This window comes from Orcinus orca, chromosome 21, assembly GCF_937001465.1.
Source record: "Orcinus orca chromosome 21, mOrcOrc1.1, whole genome shotgun sequence".
Lineage (NCBI taxonomy): Eukaryota > Metazoa > Chordata > Mammalia > Artiodactyla > Delphinidae > Orcinus > Orcinus orca.
The window spans coordinates 27,839,687-27,849,781 of record NC_064579.1 but is presented as its reverse complement, the minus strand read 5'-3'; the positions used below and the strand labels follow the sequence as shown (position 1 = coordinate 27,849,781).

At 37.6% G+C, this 10,095-nt stretch overlaps 1 protein-coding gene across 1 annotated transcript; it reads left to right on the top strand.

Annotated features, from left to right (window-relative positions):
* Nucleotides 1-1,863: 1,863 nt before the first annotated feature.
* On the top strand, nucleotides 1,864-3,468 carry LOC125962833 (vacuolar protein sorting-associated protein 72 homolog). Its single transcript, XM_049704267.1, has one exon. It carries the CDS (start codon nucleotides 1,913-1,915, stop codon nucleotides 2,531-2,533), a length of 621 nt encoding a protein of 206 aa, XP_049560224.1. The 5' UTR covers nucleotides 1,864-1,912; the 3' UTR covers nucleotides 2,534-3,468.
* The last annotated feature ends 6,627 nt before the right edge of the window (nucleotides 3,469-10,095 follow it).

Below are 10,095 nucleotides of genomic sequence, written 5' to 3'. Positions count from 1 at the left end.
AAAACAATGTAGTTAGATTGTATGTGACAGCTTTCACATCAGCGCGCATTTAAAAAAAGACTTATGAAAATGGGTGAATTTTTGCGTAACCATTTTAATATTGAAGATGGAAGAAAAAAAGCAACATTTTCAGCATATTATGTTTAATTAGTTCAAGAAAGGTAAAAATGCAAGGGAAACGCAAAAAAAAAATTTGTGCAGTATATATGGAGAAGGTGTTATGACTGATTGAACATGTCAGAAGTGGTTTGCGAAGTTTCGTGCTGGAGATTTCTCACTGGACGATGGTCCACGGTTGGGTAGACCAGTTGAAGTTGAAAGCGATTAAATCGAGACATTAATTGAGAATAATCAACATTATACCACGTGAGAGACAGACGACATACTTAAAATATTCAAATCAAGTGTTGAAAATCATCTGCACCAGCTTGGTTATGCTCATCGCTTTGATGTTTGGGTTCCACGTAAGTTAAGCGAGAAAACCTTGACCGTGTTTCCATATGAGATTCTCTACCTGAACATAATGAAAACGTTCCATTTTTAAAACAAATTGTAACAGGCAATGAAAAGTGGATACTGTACAATAATGTGGAATGGAAGAGATCGTGGGGCAGGTGAAATGAACCACCACCAACCACACCAAAGGCTGGTCTTCATCCAGAGAAGGTGATGTTGTGTATATGGTGGGATTGGAAGGGAGTTATCTATTATGAGCTCTTTCCAGAAAACCAAAGGATTAATTCCAACAGGTACTGCTCCCAGTTAGATCAACTGAAAGCAGCACTCAATGAAAAGCATCCAAAATTAGTCAACAGAAAACGCATCATCTTCCATCAGGATAACGCAAGACTGCACGTTTCTTTGATGACCGGGGAAAAACTGTTACAGCTTGGCTGGGAAGTTCTGATTCATCTGCTGATTTCTATTTATTTCAGTCTTTACAAAATTCTCTAATGGAAGAAATTTCAATTCCCTGGAAGACTGTAAAAGGCACCTGGAACAGTTCTTTGCTCAAAAAGATAAAAAGTTTTGGGAAGACAGAATTATGAAGCTGCCTGAAAAATGGCAGAAGGTAGTGGAACACAAGGGTGAATATGTTTGTTCAATAAAGTTCTTGGTGGAAATGAAAAATGTGTCTTTTATTTTTACTTAAAAACCAAAGGCACTTTTTGGTCAACCCAATACTAGATTGTACATAGATTGTATGTATCTCAGTAAATACGACTTTAGAAAGTAATCTGAAAATGTGTAAGACAGATTTGGCAGTCATACAAGATTACAGAGAAATTCATATGAAACTTCTCTCAGAAATGAATGATGTATATAAAAAGTAACGTGTATAGAAACTTGAATTATAAATTTAAAAATATATGGTTATTTATATTTGTGTGTACAATATACTGCGTCACAAAGCAAGTCTCATTAAATTTGAAAGATAAAACTAATTTGTTTTGTCATAAGGCAGTGTAATTAGAAATAAATGATTTAAAAATAGAACAAAACCCATGTCTTGAAACTTGAGTAATTAAATTCTAATTAAATTATGTATTAAGAAAGAAATATTAATGAAAATAGCACTTTTTTGGAATTAAATGATATGAAGAGTCTATGTATCGAACCAAGTAGGTTTCAGTTAAAGTACTGTATAAAAGGATTTATTAAAAAATTTAAATCAAGAAGGGGAACAAAAGAAAGAATGAATGTTAATAACCAGAGTTAAGAAGTTAGAAAAACAACGCTTGATGGAAGACAAGTTGAAGGAAGGAAATAATAAACAATTAAGATAAATTGATTAGATAGGAAACAAATAACAGCAAAGACCAATAATACAAGTTCATTTGTTCAAAAAATAATAAAGGAGAACGGTGCTGGGTGAGGAGCTGCTGATGGCAACGCAGTTCGTGTAGGCGATATGAGCTTGGCTGGGGGCCGGGCCCCCCGGAAGACCGCGGGGAACCGACTTTCTGGGCTCCTGGAGGCAGAGGAGGAAGATGAGTTCTACCAGACGACTTATGGGGGTTTCACAGAGGAATCAGGAGATGATGAGTATCAAGGAGACCAGTCAGACACAGAGGATGAGGTGGACTCTGACTTTGACATCGACGAAGGGGATGAACCATCCAGTGATGGAGAAGCAGAAGAGCCAAGAAGGAAGCGCCGAGTAGTCACCAAAGCATATAAGGAGCCTCTGAAGAGCTTGAGGCCTCGAAAGGTCAGCACCCCAGCTGGTAGCTCTCAGAAGACCCGAGAAGAGAAGGCACTGCTTCCACTAGAACTACAGGATGATGGCTCTGACAGTCGGAAGTCCATGCGGCAGTCTACAGCTGAGCACACACGACAAACATTCCTTCGGGTACAAGAGAGGCAAGGCCAGTCACGGCGGCGAAAGGGGCCCCACTGTGAGCGGCCACTGACCCAGGAGGAGCTGCTCAGGGAGGCCAAGATCACAGAGGAGCTCAATTTACGTTCACTGGGTCAGTCTGTGGTTTTCAGAACAGCGGGTAGAGGGGCTGAGGAGCATGAGAAAAACTGAGACCTGGAGGACCCAAAGAACTGGAAAGATGGAGATTTGGGACAAGGGAATCAGAAGAAAGAAATGGGGAGAGTATGTGATTAGGGGCAAGGAAGTAAGCAGTTATGAGGGCTCTGAAGAACAAGTTATATTGAAGTACTTTGGTGTAAAATAAGAATCGTATAGAACTCAGTGCAGATCCTAGTTCTGCTGTTGGTTTGCTGTAAGACTGCAGGCAAATTATGTGCAACCTACTTGCATCTTTCTCTCCTTGTTCACAAAATGGGGTGATGATGCCTACTTTAATGATCATGAGAATTAGAAGTTGAGTAGAATCAGTCAGTTCATGGGATACATTGCTATAAAGTAAAAATTCTTTAAAATCTCTTCAGTTTATGTGCTATTGGGCACACAGTCATGTATGGTAATATATTGTACAAAAACATACATTTCTTTGAAGGATGGTGAGGATTCTCAGATCATGAGAGGTACGTGAGAAATTGAGGGAACAGCAGATTTCGTACCTCGCATCACATGCTCACTCTGGGGCATACTGGCATTGAGTGAAACAACAGGTGAAATCTCCTACAACATTTAATTTGTTATTTCTCTCTCTCTGAATCTCTCTCTTTTTTGACTAAGCACATATAATTGAATGTGTATAACCCAAATACAATTTTACTGTGGAGTAGAAGATTGTTTACCCAGAATATCTGGACCCAACTCATTTCAGTTTAATGATAGTTTTGAAATTTAGATAACTTAACTCCAAAAGACCACAATGACCGAGAAAAGATTTAATTCGTTTCCAACATTTTCAGGATGTATTCTCGTGACATTTTTTTTTTTAATATATTAGCTTTAAAATGGGAAATATAACCTCTGTCTGTATAATGACAATGCCGTGCTTTAAAACAGTAGCTATCTCTTAAAACATATAAATGACTGAGAACCATCACAAAAAAAAAAAAAAATAAAAAAATAATAAAGTAGGTAAACGTAAATATTTAGGAAAACTGAAGAAGAAAAGAGAGAAGAATTTATATGAATGCAAGGATGACACATGAGCTAAAAGGGTAGAGATATAAAAAATGTATATATAAAATTTGATTTCAACAACTTATTCAGTATAATTTTTAATAAAAGTAGATAATTTTGTATAAAGTCATAATAGACTCAAATAGAATTTGGTTTAACTAATATCTAATAAAATATAAAATGGTATAAAATTAACTTCTTTGCTCCTCCACACTCAGATATAACAAAAGTCATAGGTTCAGATGGTTATATATAAACATTTCACTAAAACCTCAAAAAAATAACCTTTATGTATTACAAATAGCTGATTCCCAAAGTAGTATGCTTTATACAAATAGTGTATAATAATGTATCATGAAATAAAGTACCCTGAAAATATGTTTTTTAAAATAATTTAAAATTAAAAAGTAAATCCAAAAGTTAACATTTTGAAGGTAAAACATTACTGTATTATTTTTTCCAATAGACGTAGAATATGTATTTGGTAAAATTTATCAGGAATTTATATGTATATAGATAAAAATGGCTTCTTTAATTTATCCATCAAAAAATACAGAAAACAATAGTGAATTTTAAAAAATATTTCCATTAAAGACAAAAATAAGACAAGGGTGCTTGATATCACTGTGCCCACTCAACATTGTATGAGAGAGCCTAGCCAAAGCAATAAGACATGAAGACACACACACACACACACACACACACACACACACACACACACACACACATACACACACATGTCTGTGTGAAGTTTGGAATGACGGATTAAAAAAAATTCTTTTTATTCTTAATTGGATTTTCTGTATTTTAAATTTTAAAATTTAAAAATAAAGCTTATAAATTTATTTGGCATGGTATTTAGATAAAAATCAAGAAAGAAATTTGGTAATTTTTCTATAAACCATAAATGACCAAATTTGTTAAAAAAAATGAAATCAATACTTCCAACTTAAAGTACTGATAAAAATTATAGCAGTCATAGCATTAATTCTACGAAAATTATGTAAGTCCTTATGGAGAAATACTGACGTAATATGATGATCTAATACTTGCATGATATACCACAGACTTTACCATAAAGAACCTATCCCCACCGAATATTTAACTTCAGTGCAGTTTCAAGAAAAAGAGTTACAAGAACTCTTTTGGAAAAATATTGGAAAAACTCCTTCTAATGTTCATATAAAACCTGGAAAAACTCCTTCTAACGTTCATATAAAACAATCACAACCGAAAGAAGCCAAGACAGATATAAAGAAGTCAAGAAGGGGAATTTGCTTAAAACATCAAAGCATGAATACGTGAATCTACTGAAATCAGAGTACAGTAATAGTCAAATGATCCAGTGGAGCAAAATCAAGGTTCCAGAAACACACTCAGCCTTGTACTTGTCATTTGTGTATAGTGAAAGTACCTCTTCAATTCAGTAGAAGAAGAAGGTGTTAAATGAGACAGAATATCAGTAGCTTCTGTATGAAGCAGCTCTCTCAGACCTCTTATCAGGGCACTGATCCCATCCATGAGGGCTCTGTCTTCATGTTCCATCACCTCCCAAACGCCCCACCTCTAGAACCGCCCCCCCCCCCTTGGGGGTTAGGGTTTCAACTCATGGATCTTGGCAGGACACAAACATTTAGACCATAGCAAACACTGTGTCACCTGCCCCCTCTTACAGTTTATGAACCTCCTCCTGATGATATTTCTGCTATAATGAAACATTTCTACACCATGGCTTTGCCCCTCTCTTCTAACTGTTGCTTCTGTCTGGTGCCCCATGTCCTCCGTGGAGCTCCCTATTAAATAGACATTAATTGCGGAGTGTTGAGCGATTTCTTTGCGAGGATCACCTTTCTGGATGGACTAAGCTCCTGCTTCTCCCCACTGAAGAATTGTGGGTATTTAATTGGTCAAGTTGCTTCCGTGCAGAAGCGACCCTGAGCATCCCAAGGAAAGACTGTAAGCCCTCTGCTCAGGTCTCTGTCCTCCCTGAGCCTCTGTCTCCTCGGTGGGATGAGAACAAAAATGTTTTTCTGCCTGAACCTCCAGGTGACCGTGAGAGTCTGATTAAGTAACACAGGTAACAGTACTTTGAAATCCACAAGTTAGGTACAAATGTAATGTATATTTTTACATTCAGAATATATCACTTATGTATAAGCTGTAATCCTATGTCCAGTTCTAGTTTTCTGCTTAAAAATTGGCAGATGAGGCCTTACCAAAGTTATAATAATTACATTCACAGATGAAAATACTTTTCCCTGATACTCAATTTCTCCTACTGGGCCCATTTACCCATCACTCATACAAAAACTCTTCTGGATTTCAGAATCACTTTTAAAAGCCATAAAAGCTCTCATACAAATCATGCAAAACTGTTGTTCTGACAACATAAATGTCCCATGCATCAAAAACACATTAAAATTATCCCAGCGGCTATGAAAATGCATCCAGCAGAGGAGGCTTCGTTTTTTGATAAGGACCCTACAGCAGTAAAGAGCATGGTGCCCCTGACCCTCCGAGGTGGCCACGTCCAGGCACAGCAGGGCCAAAGCTGTTGGAAGGTTTGCATCATGACAGGAAGCAGGAAGGCCAGGGCCCAGGCCATGTGTAGGGACAGAAGGAGTGAATATGGTGATCGTAGATGATCGAACTGCTTCTGTACCATGGCGTGAAGATTTCAAGTTTAAGAAAATCATCTCCTTTTCAGTTATACTCTTTTTAAATTTTCAGATAATTCTCTATATTCTTTGCATTTTCAAACCAAAGCACTTTAACATTGGCTCAGTGTAATTTTTTGCAGGTCTTCTTTTCTTCTGTCCCCAAACGAAAGCTGTCAAGGCAGAAGTAGTCATCCTATAAACCTCTTGATTTGTTGTGCAGATCTAACTGTACCCACACTTGGCTTTATCACATGTATATGTGATATTTATCTGTATATAAGTCCATATATCCATATATAAGTGAGCAGGTCATTGTGTTTCACCACAAAACCCAGATCAAGGAAAATGTGGCCTCAATACCACTCTCTGTTGTCCTTACTTTACAGCTTGGTTTTGTAAAAAATTGTACCAGTTGAAAGTTAGATACACAGTAGATTAAAATTTGAAGAAAAATAAGATAGCATACTTTGTTCTTAAGGAATTCAGGGGATATTAAACACTTTGATGGTGTAACGTATTTGCATTGGTCAGCGATACGTGCAAACGTATTAACAGTAGAAAATATTAGAAATATTTCTTTACAAACAATATCAATTTACTGTTCAAATTCTATTTGCTCCCATTGAACCCTATACATCCCCTAGCTTCGTATATTCTGCACTATTTTCAGTTTGTCTTCTATAGCACCTAATATGGAGTATAACGGGGGGAAATGGTTAATACGTGAAGACCCTAAAGGACTATAAATGAAATGAAAAACTCAATATTTTATTAAACTTACTAACAAGCCACACCTAGTGTGTATCTTCTGTCAGTTTGCAAGTTTCTAGTCTATTGATTGTTACTAGAAAGCATTTGCTAGTGTGTCTTTAAACTTCTGTCACATAAAAGGGTGCAGCGGATATGGCCATTGTCATGTGATAATTGAATCGTATACAACGTGTTTCAAGAATGAAACATGACGAATACACGTGTTTTGTTTTGACTTTCTTTTCTCGAAGCTAACGGAAGTATCTCTAATATGTTACACCAAAACATCCATTCTAATACCCTGGCATTTACTTTGGGAAAGAGCTTGAGTGTCCACGTTTGGGGAAACCACTGGGAAGGTGCAGAAGAAGGATGCTTTGAAGTCTGAAGAACTTCAAGGGTCAGCTATGCTATTTTGAGATGATGGTGTATGTGTGGGAGAATTTTAAAACTATTCTACAATTTCAATTTGGAGGAGCACCTCCACCTCCTGCAATCTGTCAGAATTTAGTCCCAGCCCATGACCATGTCAAGGATACACAAGTAGCCCCTTCTCTTTTCAGGGGCAAGAAAAAAAGGATATTCCAATTTGACTGTGTCACATGGAAGAAAATACAACAGGCACACCCTGGGGATAAATGCAGCAGCTCATCAGAACAGCTGATGGTCTGTGTCTGAACTCATGTGAACGGTCAATACACATTGACAAAGAATGCAGCTGGCAGCCTCTTGCTGTGTGAGTGCCTGTTCCATAAATGGCAGGGAGGAGGTGGGTGTGCTTTTCCAGGAAGAATAAGGGAAAGGAGGGTAGGTTCAATCTACCTGTGTGATTTAGATACTAAGAAACTCTTGTTGAAGACATGTTTTGCAAAACACTGTAACCTGTTTCCAATTAAGGTTCTATATTTCTTTTCCTTGGGTGTCAGCTCTGGACCTCCACATTTCAGGAGATAGATTGAAAGCATGTCATACCAAGACATTCTGACATCTGTTTTACTTCCATTGTGGGAGGCTGACCTTACCTTCCTAGTTTTTCCAGAGCTGTCATGGTTCTGGCACTAAAAATCCCATGTCCTGGCAATTTCCCTCCTGGGATGTAAAAAGTCCCAGTTTGGGGTGATGAGTACAGAAGTTTGGGAAAAAGTGCAAAACCCATAAAGTGGCCCTTAAAATAGTGTTACGGAAAGCAACGATGTTTTAGTGTCAGATTGATGGGCACAGCTTCTCCTCTGATGGTCTTCCATGGTGACAGTTGGTGTTTGCCTGTAGCCACTGATATTGACAACCACAACTGCTGTTTCACATAACAAAGCATCCACAGTTGCATCACTTCAAGTTAACCAGATTAAGTGCCCTGTAATCGTGAGTGTTAACAATCCACCTTTGAGTTATCTGTAGCTTAGCTGCCATGCTTTGCATGGAGCTAACGCTAGTTTACTTTCAGCATTGTAAGTATGGTGACCACGTTTTGTGAGAGTTCAGATAATGAAAATTAGAATGGTTACAGTACCAATATCTTCATGACCCAGACATCACTGAAAAGGACAGTCAAACCACTGTGTTATTTTAATGGTAGATGGAAGGTCACAGGTACCTGATTAGGGAGGAAAATAACCCAAACAGAGCACAGGAGGCAGGGAAGAATTGGGGTTTGGGCGTGGTGGTGGAGAACAGATGTAAAACACATATGGAGACTGTCACATGCGCAGGAGAGGCAGCAAATACATTTAAATCAATTGCGGTTTTCATCCTCCCAAAAGACACCACTGCTCATTTGGAAGTAGTGACCTCTGAATTAGCTTGGGCACTCCTCACTAGCAAACACTCACCATCATATTCCCTTGCTTGATCTGTGAAACTGAGTAAAGTTGCATTTCATGGTTAAGAGGTTGCAACTAAATGTCCTGTGGGTGAACCATTTTGATAACAGATATGTTGGATTCATACAGTGAAGAATAGATTCTGTTGACTCTTAACTACAATCATGCTTTCTGCCGTGCATCAAGTAATGAGCCCAATGACAGCAATAACAAGTTTTCCCTAGGTGCTTTGATTTGAAAACTGTACTTTCAGTGTGTCGTCTTCATTTCTATGAAGATTTGATGAAACTGCAGATTGTTGATATCTGGTCCTCATGCAAGCTAGACTTTGCTCCTCTGTGGGCATCTTCAGCAGACAGTGCAATGGTAAAAATTTGCCAGATTCCATCAAGTCTGTAAAGTTCTTACCTTGAAAATGAAATGGTGTTACCCCCAAAATATCCTGCACACATTTTGCACAGTGTGGCTAAAAGGTGTGTTCTTTATTTACCTGTGATAACTGAGTCTTTCGTAATAAAAGATTTTGGTCACTTTTCAGTTTCCTCAAAATGTGCAGAAGCACTTAATGAGATTTTTGACTTTAATGAGATGGAAGACAGTAACCTTATACTAGTCGGTTAGCAGTGTTACTGACTGTAGAAAAGATGTTGACAAACTGACCTGCCGTAAAATCATGTCTTCAAAGTATGTGGAAAAACTATCCTTCTTTAATTCGACAAGACATTGAGGATGATAAAGGAGGAAGGAATTATAGGAAATCAGAAATGTATGTGCTGTTTCTCTAAAACTGTTAAGTGGTCTCAGAAAGACCTTAAGTTATCTAGAAAAGGATAAACTGACTACACATGAGATGTTTAATTCGCTGTTATGTATAGGTTCCAACAAAAACTTATAGAGTTAAAAAAAAAACACCTCATTTTTGGGAAAATAGCATTCCTTCAGAACTCAAAAAAATTCACAAGGAAGGGCAGCCACATTAGAAGAACATCCTAAATTTTTTCATTAAAGCTGTTAAGTGTTTGGAAACCACTTCGGTTTCATAAATTCAGGTTGTGCTTTAAAACCATTTTCCCTGAGAAAGAGAGGGTTTAACTTTTGATGGCATCCAGTGTGCTTCAGAGTGTTTAGAAATGATTGACATTGTAGATGTGGGTGGTCTATATGATGAATTTATAGATGCCAAAGTCCTGATTGACAAATAGCTGTTTGGCCAAAACAAGCCTGTAGATACAAAGTGGATGGATATTTCTGGAGAACTGGAGACCAATTCCTACAAGTAAAAAATTTGGTGATGCTCGTAAGCAAATTCCTAAGT

Bases quoted from the DNA above. Each gene is read 5' to 3' on its own strand.
- LOC125962833 (XM_049704267.1), top strand. From the start codon at position 1,913: ATGAGCTTGGCTGGGGGCCGGGCCCCCCGGAAGACCGCGGGGAACCGA.